At 44.0% G+C, this 26,043-nt stretch overlaps 1 protein-coding gene across 21 annotated transcripts in view; it reads right to left on the bottom strand.

Annotated features, from left to right (window-relative positions):
* Nucleotides 1-26,043, bottom strand: part of CACNA1C (calcium voltage-gated channel subunit alpha1 C) — a 467,840-nt gene that overhangs the window by 13,572 nt on the left and 428,225 nt on the right. For 12 of the 21 annotated variants that reach the window (XM_090145280.1, XM_090145336.1, XM_090145289.1 and 9 more), the window contains 8 exons: nucleotides 15,481-15,513; nucleotides 12,321-12,449; nucleotides 9,152-9,217; nucleotides 5,658-5,749; nucleotides 4,802-4,967; nucleotides 3,788-3,915; nucleotides 2,055-2,151; nucleotides 1,065-1,167 (listed from right to left, as the gene is read on the bottom strand). In XM_090145280.1, the coding sequence (XP_090001406.1) occupies nucleotides 1,065-1,167; nucleotides 2,055-2,151; nucleotides 3,788-3,915; nucleotides 4,802-4,967; nucleotides 5,658-5,749; nucleotides 9,152-9,217; nucleotides 12,321-12,449; nucleotides 15,481-15,513 (814 nt within the window). The remainder of the gene's footprint in view (nucleotides 1-1,064; nucleotides 1,168-2,054; nucleotides 2,152-3,787; nucleotides 3,916-4,801; nucleotides 4,968-5,657; nucleotides 5,750-9,151; nucleotides 9,218-12,320; nucleotides 12,450-15,480; nucleotides 15,514-26,043) is intronic. The other 9 variants (XM_090145296.1, XM_090145311.1, XM_090145302.1 and 6 more) reach the window with 1 other exon arrangement.

The raw sequence follows: 26,043 nt of genomic DNA, 5'->3' as shown, positions 1-26,043 counted from the left end.
TTTGTGTTCAGCTTGCCATCAGCCAGGATCGCCTGCTGCAAGTACAAACTACAAAGGACTAAACTACTATATTTTCTTTCCAAGGGTGCTGTTCCTCCAACTTTTCTTCCTCCTCTCCCAGCGCTAAGGCTCCTCCTCAGTGTACTACACTAAGCCTCTGCATGCCAGCAGCTCTCTTAATATGATGAAGTGAAGACATGAACATTAAATAACATTGGTGAGGATAAAACAGCTGGAAAGCATCAAAGGCAGAAATATGACTCAGGAGGTTGAATTCCAAACTCCTGCCCTAACCACTTACAGGATCCTGCAAAGGAAAGAGCAAGCAGTTAGATGGTTTCCCAGGAATTCACTGGTGATGACCCTGAGAGTCTAAGGCTAAGACAGATGAGAAATTCATGTCTTTCTTTGGGCCTCTTTTTCGTAAGACACAAGATGTTGTATTGGGGTTGCAGTTTGCTTTTTCCTCAGGAGAGCCTCTTTGGCTACAGCCAAGTTTTGCTTAGCGCAAGATTCAAAGCCTCACTATCATTTTTTTTTAATCCTACAGGATTTTTTTTGTGTGCTCTTCTGTGCCTGAAATGTAACATAGCTATTCCTGAGACAAGGACTAGCTGTGAATGAGAGAACCACATGCTCTTTTAGAATATCTAATTAATTTATCAAGCCAGGTTTTGACTCAGGACCAGTATCTTTCATTATAAAAGGTGATAAGAGTGCAACAAAGAGGACAAGCTGAGCCCAAATTTTGCCTGCTTTCCCCAGCTGGTCCAAGAAAATATCTTAACAGTTTGTTTGCTTCCCATCTGACCTCTGGCCTATAACAGCACTATCACTGCAATATCATGTTAACTCCTGTCAAAAGAAGCACTAGCTTTCTAGATAATATTGAGATAGAAACACTTCTTAGAAGGCATTATTCCTTCAAACATCGTTACACTGATTTTTTTCTACCCAGTAGTGCATAACTGGGCTCATTTTACATAAAATGTTGTTGTATTCCAGCTTAGCACACTTTGGTGTGAACATCACTCAGCTACCCTTGCACTCAGCAAGCTTGTTACCTTCTGTCTTGATCCTCAATGCAGTTCTGACCAGTGCAAAGAGAGTGGCATTGAACATGACAGTTCCATCGCTGTTCAGTGGCATATTCATGGAGACAAGGCGCTGTGGAATAAGGAGGAGAAAGAGAATGATCATACTTTGTCATGGACTGAATTGCTCTTTCTTACACATTTATTATACCCTCCAGACCTGCCACCCCTCTCAACTGAGCATCCATGGCCTGTAGGTTTGGTTACATAATCATAGGAGTATGTGTCATACACAACTTTTGTCCCAGCTATGTTGAGAGTTTGCTCTGGGATCTCTCTCCAACTGCTGGATACTCTGTTTTCTTCAATGTGGCTATCACTTTCTACCAGTGGCCAGTAGGCATTTGAGCAAACTTGATTTTTCATACTCCATGAGACTCTTACAGGCTCATCTGCACTAAATATACACCCAGTGGAAGTAAACAGAAGGTTAGAGGCCTTCACTGACATAGGTGACAGGCAGGAACAAATGGAATTAATGGGACCTGAAAGATGAATCATTTTCCTTCTCTTTTTTAAAACAGGGCTATGGCCATTTTGTGGTATTACTGTAAGGACACATAGGACAGAGAGTGGGTGCTGAATACTGTTCCAGCTAAAGGATGAACTTCATAGAGACCAAGGACATATATCTGAGGCAAGATGTAGCTTTGATCAGATCCTCCATCCTTACTTTTGCCTTGGAACAAGAGATAACACCAGGGACTTGGTTTGAGCTCTTCATGCTTTAAGGGGCTGATTTTGTTTGAGCTCTAACACCACTTTCATGCAATGGTATTTCTGTATATATGCCTTGCTCTTTGTATAAACACGTCAATATTCACTAGAGAGAATCTTTTCCAAATCTGGAGTCACACAACCAAAGAAACGAGTGAGACAGAAAATCTGCTCTTGATATGTGTGTTTGATACCACAACTGCATGTGACTCCCAGCCTTCTCCAAGCTGCCATGTGCCTTACTTTGCAAGCCACTCGGTGAGGGCAAAGCTTCCCAAAGCCCAGTGGAGGCTGAATGCGCCGGAGCAATGTCACCACGTCCAAGTGCTTGATCCGTCCCCTAAGGAAGAAAGCATATTAAGGGTCACATCCTTACCACAGTTGATCTGCTGAACCCCATGTAGATGCTGGCAGAAGTACCACCAAGATCTTTCCAGGCCTGCCACCCCCTGTAACCTGGGCACAGTTGAAGGTATTATTTCAGGCCTCTTATATTCAGTGCATTCCTCAGGATCTGCCCAATGCTCACAAAACTCCCATCAATACAGAGCACACAGATGTGAGTGATATATAAATCAGTACTTGCAAGAATTGACTTCAGTGTTTTGAAAGCTGCAGTTCCCTAGTGCACAAATAGTCTGGTGCTCTCCCCACACCACTGACCTGCTCTAAATATATGACTGCTTGTTTGCCTCCTGGCTGTAATGCTACAGCAGTTGCAAAGGTGCAGAGGGTCTCTTTCTTTCTTGAGCTTTCCCTCCCATACCATGAGCCACTGACTTTTGATGCTTGTTTATGCCTTGGGCTATCACTGGGGCCAGTGCAAAACAAAGTCCTTAAGTGCCACAACTGAGACAGCACCAGTTGGATTTAAGTTTCGTAAATGGTATTTCAAAAGAAGAATTCTCTTAGGGATGTAGGAGAGGAGGTTCAACCATGGGACATTGAGGGAGAAGAGTTAAAAAGAGCACACCTATAGACAACAATGAACAGAATATTATTTGGTGAGGGATTAACTATTATATGGCTTCAGCTGCTGCAGTCTTGCCTTCAAACAAACACAAATAGTAGCATCTGTTTTGTAAGCTAACAGCATATTTATTAGAATGCTGTGCTTGCTCCCTAACAATATTGAAATTCTCTTTGGACAATTACCCTGGATGGGAAGAGGTGTTTCAATTTAAGTATCACTCTGATAATGTGACATGGCCTCACATATTGCAGAGCTTGAGCCCAGATTAATCTTGACACTATGTCTCCACATCCAGAACTGAAGAGATCTGCTTTTCATTCATGCTAAGATCTCTTTCCATGGATTTTGCATTATGGAAGGGACTTTGCAATTACAATTGTCAACTACATTGTTATGCAGCGGGGATCTAAATGCACTTTAAGCCTAAGCATGTGTCAAGCAGAGCATGTAATACTGAATGTCAGTTAAGCTCTCGTGTGAGTTGTTCATGTGTAACCTTAAATCCCTGCAAGTCTGCTGATACAACCCTGCAGATCATGTAACGCAGTCATGTGGAGCTACCAGTTTTGATGGGCCTATATGACACATGACAAAGTGGAGATTTGAGCACAGCAGTTCTTCTGTGAGTAGAAAGTCAAATAGAAGGGCCATAGCTTGGATTCAATATCCCAAACACATACAACAGTAAAACAACTCTCAAACCTTCTCTTAAGTTTTCTAGTATCCTCTCACTCAGCAGTCTGTTTCTCCCCTTGACTGAAAGCAAAGCAATGTCCTGCCAGGTGATGGTACAGCTCAGATGCATAGATTTTTGTGCGCATCACTGCATTGCTGGCCTGTGGATTTACCAGCAATACCTTAAGGAGGGATCTGTTTTAAGATTCTTGCAGAAAAAAAAGGTTCCTGAGGAAGGGATGTTGCACTTACTGCACTGGGTCTGGAGAACAGGAAACAACGGGCCTGTTCTCCTGAAGAGCTCTGCTATCCAGGCTGGATTACTTACTTGGCTTCAGGGTCATACTCTGCCCAGATCCTTTTAAACTCATCTAGGTGGTGCGGTCCTAAAATGGACCAGTCCCGTGTCAGGTAATCGAAGTTATCCATTATAACAGCTACAAAAAGATTGATGATCTGCAAACAAGGACAAAGATGACTTGGTGTATGAGATGGATAACAGTAGACTTTTCCACATTCTCAATTCAAAGTCCAAGTTTGGACTTGTAAATCTAGGAGGTCATTTGGGGTGGTTTCTCTCTGTTCCTGCATGTAAACCCCACATTTTAAACAGGAAGATCCCCAAGATAGGACGTCCTCAGCTGGTCAGCATTCAGCAACCAGACGGATGAGGCCCAAGTGTGCTGTAGGCATGCAGTGAGGGCTTTTTGTTTACCTGTGTCTTTGCCCACTAGAATGGGGTATTGGTAGAGAACTTAGAATTTACCCTCTATGGGTTGTGAGGCTGAGATAAAATTCCTTTCTCTTGGCCTCAGACCAACATTTTAAAAATCTTGCCGCTGTTCACTGGGAGAGTTTTGCTCACTGATGCGCGCTGCAGAACATGTGCTGTCACTCTGAGCAATGCCATATTGTCAACACGGAGCAGATGCAAGTGGGGTATGTGTATTCTCACAGTCATTGCTGCTGCCAGGGGAGAAAAAACCTGCTCGGCAGCCAGAAGGAAGGTAGGAGGGAAGGTGGGAAGTGTGGCTGAGGCGTTGCTAGCCTCAGCACAGCCCACAACATGCTAATTTGGTTTTCTCATACACGGGTAGAGGGAAGAGGGCTCCTTTGCTGTGCACAGAGAGCTGGGGTGGGAGCAGAGCATCCCCCAGGCTGCAGGGAGAGGTGGGACCTGCAGACCCCAAGGAGGAATTGTCATGGCAAGAGTGCTACTGGGAAAGACCCCACAAGGAATTTTCCTATCTTTGAAGCCATCCTTCTTCTGTGCAGCACTGAGGCTCGGGGAGGCAGAGGTCAGTTTGACTGGGGCAATTTACAAGTGCTTTGGCCAACTCACCAGGAAGGCACAGAGCATGTAGAAGCTTATGAAGTAGAAGACAGCGAAGCTGCTGCCACAGGAGTGGTCAGCTTCAGTGGAGTTGGCCGGCTCTGACTCTGGGTCGCACTTCTTGTCCGGGAGACACGCCAGCATGATTTCCTGCCAGGCCTCACCGGTGGCACACCTAGGTACAGCAAAGAGTAAGGGAAGACAGCAGTGACCCTTGATATGGGAGGGAGCTGCAAATTACCAACCTTCTCCTGCTCTCCCAAAGTCAACTACAAGCAGGTGAGGCCAGTGTCTGGGATTTTACATTCTGCTGAGATGTATGTGACAACGGCTATGTATTACATGAAAAACTTCCATGAAAACAAAGACAGAGTTGCATTTAGACCAACTCCCCATCCTCCTCTCCCCACCTTCAGCACCCCTCCCTGGGCCTAGGACACCTGGCCACAGCTGGAGCAGATGATGTGCAAACAGAGGTAGGCATGACCATGCCAAAGCATGCCTGGGGCTTCGTCCCCCTTTGCCTGCTAGAACAAGCTGGAGTCATATTGGCTTATTTGAAAGAAGGAGGAGTTTGTGATGAGTATCACGGTGTGAGAGAACTGAACATCTGTCTGCCATTCGTTTGAGCAGGAGGAGCTGCTTCCCTCCCTGGGCACTGAGTGCTGACCAGTGACAGATGGCAGGGCACGAGGCTTAGCAGAGCGGTCATTTCATCTGGCACAGCTCCTAGGTTCTCCCACCAAGGGACAACATGTTTCTACTCACCTTGTGAGCATGACGTGTTGGAAGGAGATAAACTGTGCCCAAGAGCAGAGAAATCACACTCCCGGACTGACACAATCCAGAGCTGTCAGACACCCACCTGAAAAGCAGCAGCACCGCTTGGGGGAAGGTCTGGAAGTTGTTGTTGCGGTTGATTTCTGTGGTATCATTCAGAGCAATTTTACCAAATACCTGGCAGAAAGCAGAGGTCTTTTAAGGTTAGCATTGTAAAATCCCCAAACCTCCTGTTACTTGCAGCTCTTGGCTTCCCCCTGACTCTGGAGAGCTGACATTTAACAGAATCTGCCCTTCTCTCAAACATTTTCACTGGTCTTTCATATTTACTGTTGCTTCTTTTGCTTGTACTTAATTACCAGAATAGCACTCATATTAAACAAGATATACTTTCTTATTTTATATACTGTGAATAGGTGATATGTGGCCTTCTATAAACTAGCACTCATATGGGAAGTTCCTTGAAGTTCCAAGTCTGTGAAGTGCTTTGCATCTTCCCCAAATAGTGTAAAGTATGTTGAATCTGGAAATTATCTAAATGCCTGCCCTCCTGGTAACCATGCTTGTCACCAGGAGGTATCTCAGGACCCTTCAGAATGCAGCAGTGTGAAGATGATGACTGGATTTTTCCAGAGAAAAAGGGAAAGGAGCAGTGGAAGAGCCTAACAGAAGTACACATGAGAGGTGTATATCAGGGAAGATCTAGCTTAAAAGCCTCATGATGTAAATGAAAGCAGTGGCTCTTTGAGACAGAAATAAAGCAGATCAGTGTCTTGTGTGCTGTTTTAGGTGGTCTGCAGCAGTAATGCACTTTCTTTTGCAGAGAAGGCAACTGAAGAATTACAGCCCTTGCAGGGAACTTGCTCTCAGGTACAAAGTCATGATGGTAACGATTTAAGTCAATGCAGAAGAAAAACTCTGCTTGCTATTTCAAACTCCTTGGGGCTCTCCATGCACTGCACCTGAGCTGCTCCAAATTGTAATTGATCTGACAGCCCTTTCCTTAAAGCCATAAAGGATGGCTGACAGCTTCCTCCCATGCCCAGCCAGCCGTCACTGTACCAGTTCATTCGTTCAGCCGTAGCATGAAGCCTGCAACCCTTGGTGCAGCTTTTAGGAGCCCACTGCCAGATACCAAGTCCCTGGTGTAGGACAATTCTAGGCTTCTTTGAGAAAGTCTGACACTTTTGTACCTGTGGGCACTGGGACCAAGAACCTGACAAAACCTGCTTGGCAACAAGGTCTGCACAGCACTGTCGGCCAGGACTATTGCCCATTAATAGCAGCATGGCGGAGGCCTCAAGGGCTGAGAGCTGCAATCTCATAGCCAAGATGAGCAGCAGGAACAGACCAGCCCTGAGAGAACACGGAGCTCCTTTTCAAGCACATGTCACTGATAATTAACACCCTGAGACATGCAGGGACAATGACAGAAGGACCATGCCAGAGAGGAGGAGGGCCTGCTCATGGCAGCCTTTCCGCAGGGGATCCTGGTGGATGTGCAGGCCTGGGGACAGCCCCGGCTGTCCCCATGCTGTGGGTGGCAGTGACAGCCCCAGCTGTGCAGAGTAGGAGCAGAAGAACAGCTTAAATGCTCAGAGGCAGCTTGAGCTGAAGCAGCCCATATTTTTTGTTTCAGGCAAGCGTAGGCAAAGGAACCACCCATGCTGGAAGCTTGATTTTTCCTCTCTTCCCAGCAGCTTCCCTCACACATGATGCACCAGCACCTGCTTCCATGGCAGTTTTGCATGGCTCAACTGTGAAGAGCTGCAGGTAGAGGTTTCTCTCCCACAGCCTGTGCCTCCCATGCCATTATAGCAGTGGCTGCCTCTGTCAGCATCAATTTGTATTTTTCCACTTGTCCACATCAGATAGCAAGGCTTGAATGTTGTTACGCTCCTAGTCAGGTGAGTAGCTGAGATAACGTGGTAGGTCTTGTTTAGGTGAGGAATTCTTACATTTTCTTCAGATTTGGTGCCTGTAGGCTTTAGGGAAGCTGCTCAATGCAGTGGGGAAGGATTCTCCCTACTCCGTGTCCCTGAGTGTGAGAGAACTCTACCTGTCAGAAGGTCCAAGAGAACAGCACATGAAATGTCTGAAATGTCATTATGACAAAAAATGATGGTAGCAGGTCAGCAGGCTAAAAGCATAGAGGGAAAAGAGAGGAACTTTCTTTTCTATTGAAAGATAGGAGGACAGAAAGCAATCCAGTAATCTAGATCAACATGAAAGAGAAATGTATGATCTTCGGGCTGCTGAAATGATTAAAATAGAGGCATGAATGTTTGCCAGTGATTAAACAGACAACTTAGAACTAGCTGACAAAAGAGGGAATACAATTATAGAATAATCCATCTAGCCCTGGCAGTGCCACGATCATCATAAGCCCCATCTGGATAGGTGCAGGGAAGCCATTTCTAATGCTTTATGTAGCTACATAACATAGTATAATACTCTCAAGTGATTTTCTGTTTAGCACAGGTAATCCTGTAAAGATCTTGTCCATTTGAGCTAGTTAGGCATTAAAGGCAAAACTGGCACATTTAAAGTATGAGCCCAGTATATTAAATGACAGCTGTAATTACTGGGGGCAATTAAGATAACCTATGATAATTCAAGATGGGATTGGTTTTATTTTTCATACTGGGGGAGGGTGGATGGAGCCTATGAAAAGATGTGATTATAGTAGCAGGAAACAAATTAAAATAAGGTCAGAAAGGTGAGATGAATTTTGTTACAAATTCTGTCTGCATTGTGAAACCAAGAAGCCTGTCATAGTTAAAGACCTCTGGAAATAATTACGCCTTGCCTTTTTATGCTATGGTCTCTGGTCCCAGATGGCCGACTTGTCTGAGATCTTTGATTAACACAGAAGTGGAAAGTGAAGCTTAGTTTGAAAAGAAGCACAGCAAATGAGGCTGGGACTGTCACAGACCGTGCCTCTATCACATGCTGTCTTCAATGGTCTGTATGCAACATCAGTTCCTTGCACAGATGAATGCTCAAGCTGGTTCCAAGTTCATTTTGCAAGCTGAATAGGATATTGTATTAATGCAGCTTCCTGAAGAACTGGCACAAACACAGAGTCGGTACACTGGTTCTGATCCCATATTTGCCTTCAAGGGTGTAAATCAAAAGCTGCTCTTTATGAGCCAGTAGAGTTAGGCCAGCATGAAAGTGATGGGAGAGAAAAATGGGGTTTACTCAGTGCAGCATGGCCACGAGCCCACTGAAACAACTCTTTTGAGCCAATGAGCAAGGCAGTAATTCACCTTTGCCAGAGCTTCTGGGTATTCCTTTGGGAGTATGGAGGGTTAGCACATTCCTTTTATTGATTTTTTATACTGTGTTTTGTCATTAAATAGGTCATTTTTTTGATTTTGCTGGAGTGGGTTGTACTTACTTCTTTTGGAAGTGCACATGCAGACAATACTTTCCAATCAAGGTTAGCTGCCTTCTTTACTTGCTTGGGGAAAACATTCATGTAAGCCTCTACAACTACATGTTGACCTAGTAACCTTGCAGTCAAAACTCTAAGAGGAGGAGAAAGATGCAGTTGAGCTCATAAGCATGTCTTACCTGCATCCCGATCACGGCGTAGATGAAGAACAACATCACTATTAGAAGAGCCACATAGGGGAGAGCCTAGAAATGAGAAAAAAAGAGACGTGTCTCCACCGCGCCTGTCATCCTGGAAGCGCTCTGCACCACTGGCTTGGGAAAACCTGGCAGAGGCTGTAACTCGCCAGGTGGCCACTAGATGCCGACACAGGCCCACACTTGCCACCCTTGTTCCCTCCCAGCCCAGCAGGGCTCCGACTCCGCTCCTTCTCGGGGACGCTGCATCTCTGTCCCATTTGAACCAGTCCTGCCCTTGGCTTCCCTTGGGGGAAGTCAGGGCACAAATAGCCCACACAGCTTTCTACAGGCAGGAGAAAACTACTGTAACTGCTATCCTTTTGTCCCGAATGGCAATGTCCTCTAACTGTTTTTATTTATTTATTTATTTACTTACTTACTTACTTATTTATTTTCAGGACCCAGTCTGGTGAACTAAAAAATGCAACAGCTGCCCAGACTCAACTTCAAGGTCTCTCCTCCAATGGCCGATCCCATCCTAAGTACCTAAAGCAGCCAGAACTTTGTTCCTGGCTCAGTGTTAGGTGTCTGTGATGGTATCTGCCATGCCCTAAGTGTCACTGATCTGCTGCTCAAGAGGAAATGCAGAGACCTGATACACAGAGCTGCCTCATAAGGAAGAGGCCTATGCAATCAGCAAAGTGTTGAGTGCTCTTGGTTTCCTTCATGCTAGCAGGAATCAGGACACAGCTCAGGCCCTCACAGTCTTGGGTCTTTGAGAAGGCATTTTCTACCCTGTTACTTTTGAAATATGTAGTACTCAGGCCAGAGATTTCCAGACCTTACTTCAAAGGCAACAGGCAGATGTATTTATCCTAAAATGTCAGTACAGCTCCTGGTCAGGATTTTGAACACTTCATTTTATGGATCTACAACATTCTTCTTTTTATTTTTTAACATGAAATTATTTATACATTTCAAGTTTATGCTTCAATTCAGTAGGACTCAGTCCTACAGGAAAAACTGACCACCATAGGGATTTGATGAAGACCTGCAAAAGTAATCTCAAAGAGATCTGAATATTAAAACAGCTGTAAGTTAAACCTTTGAAAAATGTCTGTAACCATCATCTTGAGGCTCAGAGACAGATACCTCTTGATGGTGTCAGACAAATCTGTGCGGTTACCCCACAGTGCTATTGGAGATACACTGGCTCAGAATGGGGCTCCCCACACTTTGGGATTATTCGGTTGGGATTTGATTCAAATAAGACCTCAGAAGAACTCCCAGGAGAGTGTCCAGATAGGACTACATGGGCGTAACCTTATCAGTTCCATCTTTCACATGGGGTTTGGAAGGACATCTTCCCACCTGGCCCTTAACCTTTTTCCAAGTTTTTCCGCTCAGCCCACTGACGCACCTTCCCACTCATCTCTGCCCATTACTCCCCATGGGAATTCCCCATCTCCCATATTCCCCTCCCCTAGCTCTGTCCTCCTCCAGCTCTGTCTTTCCCTGCATTTACCACTTTGTCCTTCTGCTTCCCATGGCCTCGCCTTGCCCTCAGCACCCCTCTCGCTTCCTACTCCTCCCACCCACCAGCCTTCTCTCTGCTGCTATCTCTGCCGGCGGAAACCCCGCCGAGCATTTTCCCACCAGGCTCTCCTCTGACCAGCATCCTAGGCTATATATAAGGCATCATATGCCCAGTGCGCACCATGGTCATGATGGGATCTGAACTCTTACATGAGTTCGCTGCTTTTGAGGCTGCCCCGTGTGAACAACAACGCTTCCTGGAAGCATGTGGGGACACGGGGAAGAGCTTGTGCCAGACAAAATCTGCAGGGATCCCAGATTGTGGCGGTGGGAGTGGCTGAGCTGGGAGCTCAGCACAGGGCCTATTCTTAGCTATAAAGTAGTTGCAAGAGGAGGAGCTCCAAGCAGAGAATAGTATGTTATAAACAGCTAAGGGCCTTAAAGGAGAAAGAAACTTGCTCAGTGTTTTTTTTTTTTTCCCCCCTACTATGGAAGATACCTCCCCTGATACTTTCTCCCATCACCCTTCAACCCTGTCTAAAAGTGACTCTCCAGTCACAGAGGTCTGAAGGTCACTGAAGCACCAGGCACTCCCTTTCCCATCCACGTCATCCTCTCCAGCCGAGATCCCTGGCACACTGAGCTCAGGGTAAGAGCAAACTATTACAAAGGAGGCCAGAGAAGCATGGAGGCAAGGGGCAGGGGACCAGGAACTGCAGAAGTGTGACTGTTCCAATCCATCAGGGACACTGAGTGGTGCCAAGGGAACCTCATTCCTTTGCATGCAGACAAAATGGCTCCCACTGGAATAGCTCAAGTAATAACCTGATGCTTTCTCCAGCTTTGCCCCAACTATCAGCCAGGTTGTGCTGGCCCACCACATCCATATCAAGCACTCACAAAAGGCAGGAACTTGTTTCATCTCTGATAAATGTTTTTCTATGCTAGATTAGCATCTGTGTTGGAAGCTATTTTTCTAGCAATAAGCTAGAAAACTCTCTTGGTGTTTGTTTCACCACCAGGAGTGACGATTCTTAACCTGTCTGGTCTCCTTTGCCTCCACTCTCTCCTCTGGTACTTCACCTACCACTGAAATGCACCTGTCTGCAGGGTGAAAGCAGCAGTGATCCAATAACTTGTCACTGTTACCAAGGCCAAAGGTTTAGGGCTGAAAAGGTGAAATTCTTTCTGGATGAAAGCATGGGGTCCACACCCCTAATATTCACTGGAATTCTCAAAACAAGGCTCAAGGGAAATTTAATTGAGACCCTTGGCTTCCCCTGTGAGTTCCACTTAAAACAAGTTATAAAATACAGCCAAAATTGGGGAGAAAAAAAAAAAAAAAAAAAAAGATTGAACGGTTACAGACAGTAATTGAGTTGAAGAGAACCATCAAGGCAGTTCAGGAGGGTCTCAAGCAATTACTCATGCTTTAAAGATGAAACTCATACCCAGGCAGCCATCCACTGTGATCTCCATTTGCCTGAGGCTCCTTTGTGCTGCATGCTGCCTGTGAGTGCTGCTCTGCTGAGCATTCTTTGGCTTAGGCAGTGGGGATGAAACTCATCCCGTGGGGCAGCCAAGGGGAAAAAAACAGAAGGGCTATGACCTATAGAAACAAGAGAAGGGATACCTGGAAGGACTTGATGAAGGTCCAAAGCAGTGTCCGGATGCCCTCCCCTCGGCTCAGGAGCTTCACAAGACGCATCACGCGGAAGAGTCGGAAGAAGGTGATTGAGATGCGAGAGTTTTCCTCTGCGTTCTGGAAGCCATTGTCACAGAGGCAGGAGTTACAACAGCACGAGAGAAACAAGGGCCCTGGGCCACAGAGCACGCTATGCTGAGAGCTCACTGCACTGTTCCTTATCCTGGTAATGCTCCCTGGGCTTGCAGTGCCCCGGCACACCACGGGTGGGCCTTCTCTCCCATGGCGATGAGGCTATCTACAAGGCTTCCTAGGCCATCAGCCTCTCCTTTCAGCTCGCCTGGACTTTAGGGATCAGGGACTGACGATGCTCCCCTCATTACATTCCCTCTAACAATGCCAGAATGCAATTCCCCTGTGCTATTTTACTGGAGAAGAGAGATACTTCCTCTATGGACCTGTCTCAGACGGTTGATCCCGGTGAGCCCCTCAGTCAGCAGCTCTATGGAGTGCTGTAGGCACTGACCACGTGCCACTTGCTCTGCTGGGAAAACAGCAGGTCCCAGGTCTGCTCTGAGGTCCAGAACGGGATGCTGGCACTATGCGTACCAATGGTGACCCTGCTGCGGCCATGCTGCTGGGGCTGAGCTGCACTCACTGCTCTGCATTTGGGCCTTGTGCATTTCTCATGACCCTGTTGTACTTCCCACAGTCTGCGATCCGCCTTTTTGCTTTCTTTCTTTTCTTTTTTCTTTTTTTTAATGTTTTATTTTGGCTTCTCTGCTACTGTTCAAGCGTGCAGTGTTTTTAAATAGCCTTTTTTTTTTTTTTCTCACAGCATCTGCTTTGTCCCTAAGCATTTTCCCCTGGGCCTGTAACCGACTCTGACATTCCTAAGACTTCACACATAAGAAGGCAATCTCCTTCTGACTGCCCTGATGCCAGCAGGCTCACCTGCAGAGGCCCTGCTGCCTAGCTCAAGGCACAGCAATGCAATGTTTCCCAGCTCATTAACTCCCTAAAATACTGCACGCAGACTGCAGAGCTCCTGCTTTCCACTAGAAGCACTGTGGGAATGCAACCTTCTGTCACATACGGTGATAACACTGTCACCCTGCCACCTGGCTTGCAATGAAGGGCTCAGAGACCCCTGTTCTGTCCACACCTAACCTGCAAAGTTGGAGTCTAAACACCAAAAGAGCAACATTGTGGAGGAAGAAACAGTGCAGATCACCCTCGCTGTTAACTACTCACCACTGTGTAAACCAAGAGAGAACAGACCCTTGAGATTTCCTGTCACAGGGCAGCAAAAGCTGCATCTGTCTCTATTTCTGATAAAACCTGAGGCACAGAAACCTCTCGTATATGCATTTCTGGGATTAAAACTCCAGATGTGCAGATGAAGATGCTGTGAGCATCTCCTGTTTCCCACCTGGGACGTGCTGGTTTGTGTTTGGCTTCATCCGCCTGGCTGCCTCTCAGCCCTGTCTGCTGCTGTGTGCCTGCAGTGCCTCAGGACTGCAGTACAGCTGCAGTCTGTCTGTCTATCCATGTGAATCACCAGTGGGTATTTTGGGCAGCCTCCTCCAGTCTGCAGCAAAGGCTGATGCTGGCTGCCCACGCAGTAGCATGGTGAAAAAGATGGGGGAGAATAGGCTGTGCCATGGAAATGGCTGAGTGCTCCCTAAATCTCACCATCCCTGTGTTCTGACTTGAGCAACAGCCTGGAGGCTTCAGTGAATTGGAGGGAATGGCTCTGAGGTGAAGGAGGGAATATAGCTGCCAAGAAATCAAAAATCTTGGCATTGAATGACTTCAGAACTACAGTCCCAGAGGGCTAGCTGTAGGGTTGTGTACATCCCACAGTCCTACAGAAGCCCTATGGCATCCTTTTCACTTTCCCTAAGGAGCTAAATTCCAGTACTACCTAAAAAGAGTTGAGGTTTAAATTTCAAAGTAGTGTGGACACTACTACTGCTGTGGTTGTGACAAAAAAAAGAAAGGTTTTCTCAACCTAACTGCAGCTGCTGCTCTTTCTGGGCTTAGCTCTTTGGATGGCAGCATGATAGGACATGGATCTAGACAGATACTGCTTTGTCTTGTTGAGAGGAGACAGGGGATGAAAGCAGAAAACTGTCCCTGCCCTCCTTAGGTCCCAAGGTAGAGAAGGTCTAAAAAGTGGAATAAACACAGAAGAATTTTATGGCAAGGGAGGGTGACAGAGCACTGGAACAGGTTGCCCAGAGAGGTTGTGGAGTCTCCTTCTATGGAGATATTCCAGACCCATCTGGACCTTTACCTGGCAACCTATTGTAGGGTACTGCTTTAGCAGGGGGGTTGGACTCGATGATTGCTTGAGTCCCTTCCAACCCTGCAATTTTGTGATTCTGTGAAATTCGTCCCTGACACAGATCTCTGTAACTCAGTGACATTGAAGCACTCAGCCAAAATTAATCAGTGATGCCTCAGGAGATTATGGTCATTTTGAAACAAGGTGGCTGCACATTAACGTGCAGTACCTGAGTAGTAGACTTGCTTACTCTTTCCTAGGAGCCATCCAGACTTTTGAAGGCACATCTTTGTCAGAGGAGGAAAGTTCTCCAGAGTGGCAATCACAGAATGGAGTCACTGAAGCTCTGCTGGTGCAATGTAGGAACTTCCTTGTACACCAAATCAGTACAATTTATGTGCACCACTGCATGGTTTACTCTTATTTGTACATACTATAAACTCATATATTACAGAAACAACACCTCACTGAAGCGGAGCATCAGAATCTCACTCCTTTCCAGTCTGTAAAATTGGACATGAAATCTCATTTCAAAGTCATCATGTTGGTAGTGACGTAGTTCATTGCTAACAAGAAATCTGAACAGGTCATGTTCTCTCTTAGTGATTCATTAGAAGGCAGAACGACAGTTAACTTGACCAAAGGAAAGCTCAGGATGCACAAGAAATACACATGTGCAGCATATTCACAGCTCATGTGAACACCAGACTCACACCAATACACAACATGGCAGCTTCATGCACAAATAACTAGGCTGGGCTTGGAGAGAGAACTTGTGATCAGGGGAAAGAGAATAAAGGAGTGTGTTAGAAAGAGTGTCACAGAAGCTGGGAGGGTGGTCTGTATTTTCGGTCTTACCATAGAGGAAGAGCATTGGGTATTTTCAGCTGGCTTTAAAGAAAGGCAGACAGAAATAAGCTGTAATAAGTCTTCAATCAAGAGCCCTAGTAAACTAGGTCTTGGCTAACACAGGAGCAACAAAATGGCAGAAAGGGCAAAAAGGAGTGTGAAAGTAATGCACAAGAGGCTGGGCTCGTTCCTTAGAATGTCCAGGATCAAAGCTGGCCATGGCAGAAGTAGGTACAGCTCCCATTGAATTCAACAATGTGAGCTGCATCCACTAACACCACATGTAAATTTGACCTGTTGTTTCCTCAGTGCTAGACATCCCAGAATCCAGGCAGGCGAGGTATAGATATTGTTAAAATGTTCTTGCATCACCACAGCCAAGTTGGGTACAAGGCTAGATTCAGTTCCTTAGCCCAGATCCAGCAATGACTGCATAGGGAGCAGCCAGCTTCTAGTGCATCAGTCTAACTAAATCCACAACATCCCAGTGGTAAAGCAAAGTTCTCTATTCATATACTCCCATTCCCCTACTCATAGTTCTGGATGATTACATTGTTCTTACTAAGCAAATGGGCTGGGACAGTGCAATCAGCTCTTGACAACCCTAAATGCCTATGCTTGCTGATTAGGAAAGCAGATTAGTAAGGCTGGTTAGCTTGCTCTACCCTTCACCCACCTCAGCAAAGCTGCAGCACCCATCGGATGCATCCTTTGAAGCCAAGCTCAGCTGAGCTGAGCCCCAGTCCTCCCTGGAAGAGTGTAGTTGCTGCAAACACTCTTCCTGACACCTCTTGATTAACTCCTGGGGCCATTTCCAATACTGAAAGCAATTCTAAAAAACACTCAAGGCAGCAGCTACCCTTACGTGTAAGAAGCAGAATTAAAAATTAAATTAAGGCAACGTTATCAGGAATCCTTTGGTGCAAGGGCGGTATAACCCTTCAGACTCAAATCTCTGCGATATGCTCCACATGTCAAGCCTATCTTACATTGCTCCCTTTAACTATGCTACCAAAGCTGAAACTGATGGACTTTCTCTGCCAATGGCAAAATTCACCTCTAGTGCCAAATCACTGTGCTTCTACTCTCCAAGGACACTGTACTAACAAAACTGTCACTGTATTACCTAAATAAACTCTATTTTGGATGCTCCGACTATTTGGTGATATAGGCAAATGAGATGAATTAAAAAGCCAAGCTATACCTGATCATGCAATATTCTTTTGGGTTAACTCGCTGGTTTGGTAGGGACAGTTTTCATTGTTTTTCTCCTCCTCTTTCACGTTTGCTTGTGTTTTCAGATCACATATACAGGCAAATGTTGGCTTGAATGCCAAATAAGGGAGCACTGCCCATGGGAACGTTTCATACAGCCCAGGCAGAGATTTTGATTTTGTGTTGCTGGGCAAATCTCTCCTTTCCAGCAGTGCTTTTATCTGTACCACCCCCTTTTCTGCTACCCGTTTTGCAAATCATCTTTTCCAGCAACAGGAGCCTTATTCTGCAGGTTACTGCTTTCCTGGTAGAAGGTACAAAGCTCCTCCAAACTGGCTGAAGGAAGTAAAAAAATTTTCAGCACCTTTCAGGATTTTCCATCCTTCCTAGCTGACAGCGGCAGTGTATCTCTGATTGTCTGTCTGAAGAAGCCTTGTAAGTTACTGTGGAATAATGTGACTTAATTGTCAGTTTGATATTTTTAGTGCTTCATCAGAAAGTGAGGAAAATAGTTATGTAACAGTAAACAGTCTGTATAAAAGGATATGACTGTAACAAGCTAAGATGACACTGTTCAACTTAGAGGAAGCTGGCGACATGTTGGAGAACTAGGGACCAGAGGCTCTGAGTATCCTTGTCACTAAGATAGTGGAGCAGAGTTTGACTTACTTCTCTTTTATTCCTTTAAGTAACTGGCCTATGTTTTAAGATGGAGTCAAATATGGAACATAGTGTATCTCTACCTACAATAAACACTCAAAAGCAGCGCAGGAAAGTTTCCATTAATGCTGGCAGGTGATACCTGTACAAACTAGCAAAATGGGCTGAGGCTCTTGATATGCTTGTACTCTATGGTATTTTCTGCTGAGGTATATAGGGGCAGAATCAATCCTCAGCTTGAGAGGGGAAACAAATACTACCATTTTCCATGGATGCCAAAGAGTCACCATATGGACCTGAGCAGGAATACCTGAGAACCTGTTACTGTAACTTTTAAAGTTTGGCCATTCCTAATGATAATGCAGAAAGATATCGCTAGATTGTCTGAGAATCTGTAACCTTGCAAATGATGAGAGCACGCCAATTTAAGGACAAAGACAAGCACCTGGCACCTGAGAATGAAGGATGGAGACATGATGATAGGTACTTGGAATTAAAGTCAGTGTTGAATGCCCAGTTAAAGCAGACGATTTTATTTCTGCATATTTCAGAACAAAGTATAACAGCAAATCTTCAGCTGTTTTTTACTTTTGAAGGAGGTTTTGGATAAGCAACACCATGCAACAAAAGGCAGCCTTGGCTGAACCATTTTGAAGCCATCTCTTCCTCTGCTTAAGGTCTAACCTGCAAAGGAACTTTGCTCTATTCTACCTTGCTCTTGTCATTTGGGGTACAAGTACTATGCAGTAACTGAATCAGAAAGGGAAACAACAATAACAGTAAGATCAGCCAAGAGATGATGTTCTGAGCAACTTCAATCACACAGAAAAGAGGCCTCAAGTATAAGTCACAAGCAAGGCCAGAGACACAGTATAGGAGTGATACAAAAAGGAATCTGCAGGTTAAGAGGTGCAAGAGATACATCTGAGGCAGGATACTTCCATGTAAAGGCACTCAATTGGGATAAATGCACAGAGCTGATTGGCCCATCCCTTTTATTATTATTATTATTTAAATTTATTCTTGACGTTAACATATTTAAAAAGGTAGCAGATGTCAAGGAGCAGAAAAGGTCAAAAAATAGAGAGGCAGGTACTAGAAGTTAACATAAAGATTCACTAGGATAAAGATGGAGATCCCCAAAACATGGCTGGAAAATTCCTCAGAATTTTGCTGCCTGGATGTATGCTATTTTACCCATGTTTAGTGTGTGTCAGCACACATGGAAACACTGCTTGAGCTGCTGCCCACCTGTATTCATCCTTAAAGACCCTATGAGCCCCAAAATAAAAGGCACAGCTTGTATCCATTACGATTCAAGATCCCAGGTAGGAAGGTTCCCAGGAAGGAAGGCATGAGTACTCAACACAGAGATACTTAAAATCTCAGAGGACACAGCTCAGAATAAGGTAACTGTTCTGTCTTCCTGCCAGTCCTGCCCTCTGGTTAATCAATACTGCTCCACCTGGCTAGGTGGGAGTGGGCCAGAATCTCCTAAACATACATGCTGACTCACATTTGAGTCATATCTGATCGTGCCACCAAGTTAAGGAAATATCGCTTGTAAGAGGAATGTTATGTTTAGGGTTTTTCCAGATGCTGAATCCAACATGCTTCGTAAACTAGGAGAGGATAAATTTTGGGAGAACCAGTTTCAGTGTTTTAAGGACAGTGTATAACAGTCAATACTGTACTACAAAATGCTGCCCATCTTGAAATTCTGAAAATTTTGGAGAGAGAATGACTTGGCCCTAAAGAGCTGTAAGAACAGAAGCCAAAATGTGAGCAAAAAGACTAAAGGCTTTATACCATCACAGTAGTATTGAAGATCCTTGAAAGAGCCCTGGCTTCGAATATTTTCTTATACACAGAGATTAAGAAGAAAATAATAAGGCAAGCTAATAAATTCAAATGAAAGTTTCAGTAGAAAAATCCTGAGAAGAGGCATCAATCCCTCTTTGTCCCTGTGGAACACTAGTGATAGAGGACCACTTTGAGAGGTTTGAGCTACCTGGTTCTTTTTGGCTGGTTTTCTGACAACTACAAGGGTTATTCAGAGAAATTAGCACCTAGAAACAGGGGAATTCCATTAGGATAATACATCATATAGTGAATAGTAAATCCAAGGAGGCTCCATAACTGCTGGGTAGGTAAGTTTCAGTACTTGTAGAAGTCTGATTATTGCTGGGATGACAGCACAGGCAGGTGGCATTCCCATTACTGGTACTGTTGACGGTAGTCATTTTTTACACTATAGGATACACTGAAGCTCTAATCCGTGTTAGGAAGTCCAAGCTGAGTTTCTCCCTGCCTTTGAGAAGTGAAACTTTTTACTTTCCAGCAAGCCATGTTCTGTTTGTAGGAAGGAAGCTAGTTTTGTAGTCCTTCGCAAGGCAGAATGCAGCCTGGCTTGATAGGAAGAACTGGGAATCAGCTTAATGCACACAGTTATTGGTGTTTTGTTAGGTAGAGCTGTCTCAGTTAACACAATGTTGTACTGGCCACATTCTAAGGTAGCCTGGTAGCCTTAGTTTTGAAGAGATGAGAGGAAATCCGAGACTTTAGCACCGTGACATCTTGGTATTTCTCACAAAATCAAACTGGTCAGATACTTATATTACTTTATGTGACTAAGAATCACTAATGGGATTTTTCCACTGGGGAAAACATAGCTTGTGTATGAAGCTCTTAAGAGACCACTCGGAGTAGCTGGTTGCCAGTGATGAATGTCCACTGGTTCTTTGATTGCTGTTGATGATCAGGGAATGAAAAGTTACCCATGAAAATGCCGTATCTGCTGGAAACTTGTCTGCTGGTTCTCCCATGATGAAGGGGGTGATAAATCACCACTTGCTTTGTATTCCATATTCCAGCACGGATGCCTCTGAGAATCTGTACTGCAGAGTTCACCTCAGCTGGTAGCAGTGCTGTGTAATTAATTTGCAGTTCTAGAATATTGGTCCTCTTGAGCTCAAGGCTTGAATTTTGAAGTCCTCCAAGACTGTGGTCTACTTCAGCAACACTGCATTTGTAACATTCTTAGGCACAAAATGATGGTGGAAAGAGACATTATGGGAAAATTACCTCACCGTACAAATATAATTAAGATTCAGAAGGGAATTAAATTAAAAGTAGTTTCATAAGGGATACCAGGTGGGCAACAGTGCTTTGATTTTGTTGCTACAGAGGGGGAGAAAGAACAGAAGGATTATTTCAACTTTTTGGCCACTTTAATCTTGACTGGCTGTAGAGGGCACAAATAAGGCAGCTGCAAGCCAACAGCACTACTGTTCTGGAGATTTTTATTTCACATGTGGGTCACACACAAGCTGAGACGTGGTCTAAGATGACACAAGCTTCAGGAAGACCAAGAATTTACGAGGCTATAGGAGAAGGAGAGATCTAGAATTTATCAGTGCCATGGAGATGTGATTAGAGGCCATGCCACTGGAGTTTCTCTTGTGTCTGTAGTGTCAAAAAGCTGAAAGACCTGAGGAAGCTGAGTAACACATGTCCTTGTGCAGGGAGAGGAAAAGTCAGGGTTCCAAATTAGCCTGACTCCTGGCAGGTGATAACCTGCCATTACGCTGGGGAATTACCACAATCCCCTCCAGAGTCATCTCTCTGCCACTGCTGTGTGTGGTTTTAATCATAAATACTCCAGAGCTAATCCACCTGCCACCGAAGTCTGTCAAGTTATGATAAGACCTGGCAGAAATGTATCTGCTATTTCTCTGACAGTGAGTACTACTGGATTGCAGATGGCATAATTCTCAATTCCTACAACCTTACAGCAAAATCAAATTATTAGCAGGATTTTTTTTTTTTTTTTTTTTTTTTTTTAAAGCCAGGCAAGCTGTTCAAATGCTGTATTCTTTCATTAAGCGCACATTTCTTCAAGAATTTGTGGGAATATTATGAGTTAAACTAGCCAGAGTTATTTTCTTTGCTACAAAAGCATTTTCTATCAGAAGGATGCTGAAATATCCTGCAGAAACATGGCAGAAACGTTGAAAAATACGTTTCAGAAATGTTAGTGAAGTTAAAATCTGACATTTTATCCTTGCACCTGTCAATATGAGCTTTCGTATCAGTTAGAGTTATTGTTTCAATTAGAGATCTTATGTAACTACGAAAAAAACAGTCCTGAATGGAACTGTTACAGAAGCTGTTTTCATGTTCCCCAACTATTTCTACTAGAATGTTGTTTTACTGGGAACTTTGTAATTTTCAATTTAAAAAAATAGAAAGAAAAAAAAAAAAAAGAATTACCAGGTGCTTTTGTGAATGAAAAATATCAAACGTCTACAGAGCTTTAATTTGTGTGAAGCAATGGAGATTTTTGGGATCATTTCCATACACTGAGATGCGGTTTTAGCATCTGTTAGAAAAGAGCACCACCCTATAGGAGAACAGGGAATCAGAGCATATGATGCTGCTTTTACTGGGGCAAATGCTGATTTCCTTGGGAAGAACGATGTAACAGGCTAATCCTCCAGCAGCCCTGCAGAAGATCTCCTGCCCTGGGCAACTACATTTTTATTTAGTGCAATACGAGGAATTGCCATTACCTTTCTACCAGCACTATGTATGTCAATTTACATGCAGTGCTAGCACACACAAATGCAAGATATATATATTTATGTATCACATAGATTCTGTATGATCTCAGATCTCAGGGTAAATATTAGCATTTCTGTGTGAACAAAAGCCTATTCCAAAGCCAGTTAATAGTCTAGAGGTAACTTTTACAGCAAGTGCATTTTCCAGCTGCTTTTTCCCCTTTATTTCCTATGTATTCTAAGATTTTGAAATTCTAGAGCTCGCTTTACTAATTAGCTTCAAATATGCAAATCATACCAATTAGAATAGGTTATTAATTAATTTCATATATATATCCATGAAATTGTGAGACAGTTATCTTACGGTTTCTAACACTTAAGGTAAATATAAGGGAAGTCAATTGCTCTAATTTGGTTATGCAAATTACCTTAGATTGACAATTACTGGGCAGTTAATGAAAGAATCCCTTTATATACAGCTGAAAGCTCTGTTTTTTTTTTTTTTCATGACTTTCAGAGGAAAAGCAGAACAATTGGTAAAGCATATCCATGCAAATTGTTCATAATTTTCAGGATGTTTTAATAATCCTTCTCATTAGCTCTGGGTAAATGATGAATTCAAGTCTTATGGTAATCAGACTTGGGGAGTTCCTATGAAACAAGAAGATATTAAACACTCAGAGATGCAGCACTCATCTTCAGGTACAAGTGCAGGACTTGAAGAAGCAGGTGCAGCTTGCCTATGTTTTGTTATTCGTATTTTGTGGTACAGGTAGACAAACAAAGCCCTAGAACAACTAGATATGAAGGCTCCAAAGATAAACTGAGTCATGAAAATAAATGCTGAAAGGGCAGTTGTGTGCAGAAACTTATAGTTTTAAAGGTGGAGTAGTTTATAAGATTTTCTACTCTGAATATCAGCTGAGGAGGGGTTTTAATTGATTTGAACACCTCTGCCAGATTCTGTATTTGACAGAGTGGACTTTTTCCATTCCAGTTCCCTTCTCACTTGCCCCATTCCTGGTCCACAGAACAAACATTCCAACAGGAGGTAATGAAGCTATCCCAGCCCAGAGCAGACTGATGACTCTGGGAGCAGTCCTGGCCACTGAGAAAGACTGGAACAGACAAAAAGTGAGAACAGAGAGTTCCCAGGTCTCCACATTTTCTCTGCTCAGTTACCATCCATGCCAATTGTCTCCTCATTACTGTTTCTAAATAGTCCAGCAGGTCTCACTATCTTTTCCAGATAAAAACTTAACATGGTTTTTAAGCACCAAATTCAGCAGTGTATTTAGCATTCTGATGGAAAAGGCAGACTTCTTTTCCTCCATTTCTTTAGGAAGATATACATCAGCTCTTAGATTGGTCATTCTTCTTTTTCTCTCTCTTCTTTTCTTTTTTTCTTCTTTTTTTCTTCTTCTTTTCTTTCTAGTATCTGGGAGGGAGTGAGGGAAATCTGTGAGGTGAGACTGGTATTCCAAACGGAGCACAGCCTGGTTCTGGTTTTGACTCATTCCTGAAGACTGTTCTTTTCATCTTCAGGTTCTCCCATTCCAAACACCTAAATAGATTAATCATCTTGGCTTCTTATTTTCAGTAGTACTTTGAAAACACAGCTGCTTTAGAAGGCTGCAGATGGAGAGTGAGCTTCTGACATGACTTGTCTGCTAAGGTTCTTGTTTACTAAGACTATATCACTGATTGGACAAAGGAGAATGGTTTTAAGCTAAAAGAAGGGAGATTTAGATTAGATATTAGAAAGAAGGTCTTTACTCAAAGAGCAGTGAGGCCCTGGCACAGCTGCCCAGAGAAGCTGTGGGTGCCCCATCACTGGACTTTTCAGGGCCAGGCTGGATGGGGCCCTAGACAACTGAGCTGCTGGGTGGCAGCCCTGCCCATGGCAGGGGGTTGGGGCTGGGTGGGCTTTGAGGTCACTTCCAACCCAAACAGTTCTGTAATTCTGTGATTTTGGTCTTGAAATGAAAAAGAAAGAGGCTGTTCAAAACATTCATCTCAGTCTTGGTTACTTTAAAGCGATGCTGCTGTGTGCTGTACAAGGTGCAGCCTTTTCCATTCCTCATGCCATCCTGCAGCCTGTCTTGGAAAGGGTAACAGCAGTAAAGCTCTTCTCTAAGATGAGTTTCCTGAGGAGCTTTCCTTGTCTCCTATATCTTGTAGTACTCCATTGCATTGAGAGGATGTGTATCATCCCCTGGCTTCATATTACCTGGAGGCTGCTGATTTCATAAACTAAGCAGATTCCTAGAAGCAAGTCCATCCTCTGTCATGGCTATACTTGTCTTCAATGTGCTCAACATTTGGGCCCCTTCTTCTACAGCTACTTGTTAATTATTTATTAATTAGCTGATAGGATTGCATGGTATGGAAAGAGGATAAAGAAGAAGAAATAATAAAGAACCGATTGAAACTTGGTGCCCTCTGCATGTTGGTGTCACTGGGGTTTCTCTGGGCAGCCTCATGTGCACATGGAAGAAAGGAGTAGACTTCTGGATGTTGTAGGGCTCCATCTGTGCAGAGGTTTGCTGTGAGTTCAATACGAATGGTTTACAGAGATGCAGTGAATCCAGTAAAGTGCACATTTGCAACTCCTGTGCAACTAATAGAGAATTACACCAATGGTGTTTAAGGTCAGAAGCAGGCCTGTGGTTTGCTGTAAAACCCAGTCTTTAGTCTGGCAACTCTTCCAGGCACAAAGGGAGCCAAAGGGAGACCAGATCATGTTTTCCCAAGGAGGAAGACAGGCAGTCTACCAGCTCAAAGACTCTGCATTGTTGCCAGGACCCTTCCTTTGGCAAGCCCAAAGGCTTCTGGGCAGAGTGAAGGTGAATTAAGCAAGTTACACTTTGATGAAGGTGAAACTGCTCATCTCATTGACACCAGGAGAAAAAACACCTACTTTTCTTCAAATGCAACAGGACTTTGCTTTGCAAGCGACAGTGGATACGGATGAAAGAGAAGACCCTTTACTTTTAAGTAATGGATCTTTGCTCAAGAGAGGCTAGCCAGAGACACCAGCAGCCCAAAAGAGAGAGTTGGCAATGGACCATTTTCATTTAAGATTTGTAGCAGTTAGGATTTCATTCATACACTGTGAATTCATTGCTTTTTCAATTAGAAAGTTATTTAATGTTGATGCACAACATGAAGTTTCCTAGAAAAGAAGTGCTTTCTGACGCACACTCGATCTCTGTCTATTAATACGGGAATCATTCTGGGATTGGAAATGCCAATCACCAGCATTATTGAATCATGTTAAACGTGGTCATTTGGAGACTGCAGCTACTTGTTACAAAACTACTGAGCAATATTTTTTTGCTCTGCACCTCTTTCCTAGAATAGATGATTATTGATTTGATGACTTTGTCAGTAAAAAAAAATTTAAAAAATGGTAGGGATAGTTTGGATGAAAAATAATTCCCACTGTGTATGATTTACTGTGCTCAAGACTGGGCAAACAGATGAGACAAAATCCCCAGCTCCAAATATCAATTTATTTTATTGTCTTTCTATTAACAAGTGTTTCTTTACTGCCAATGCATTTTTGCCTTCCTGTCTGTTCAGCTTAGGAAAAGAAGTTGCTTGATGTGGCATTGGGCAAAGCAGATTTTCTCCTAGTCTGTACTGCAGCCAGGCATCTCCCATTTTAAAAGTGGATTTTGAGACAGAAGACTAGGATGAGACCAGCTGGGATGTCCCATTGTTCTGCAACATGGTCAGCTGTACTAGCAATTAGAACCAGACCCACAGTCTTGGCTATCAATCAGCTGACCATAAGAAGCAATCTAGAGTCTACAGCTAGGTCATCTGGATGCAGCTGGGAATGAGTCCCACTGAGCAGATGTCTAGGAAGATACATCAAACAGGAGTCATTTTCTTGGCATCTTGTGCCAGACAGTTCCCATGAAGAGAGCGGTGTGGGATCTGCGTAGACACTACATTGTCTACATTAGAAAGAGTAAAATTAGTTGTGTTTACCTTTGATTAAAAATCTGTCTGGGAGGTCACATTCTCCTGCCTATCAGCAAAAAAACACATTGAGAGCTTAATATAATGGGAACCTCAAAAACCGCTGTTGATCTGTACACTTGGGTGTGCAGAATGGTACACTTCA

This window comes from Phasianus colchicus, chromosome 1 (assembly GCF_987193195.1).
Source record: "Phasianus colchicus chromosome 1, bPhaCol1.hap1.1, whole genome shotgun sequence".
Lineage (NCBI taxonomy): Eukaryota > Metazoa > Chordata > Aves > Galliformes > Phasianidae > Phasianus > Phasianus colchicus.
Note: the sequence above shows the minus strand (reverse complement) of the source record. Positions and strands in the feature narration are given on the sequence as shown.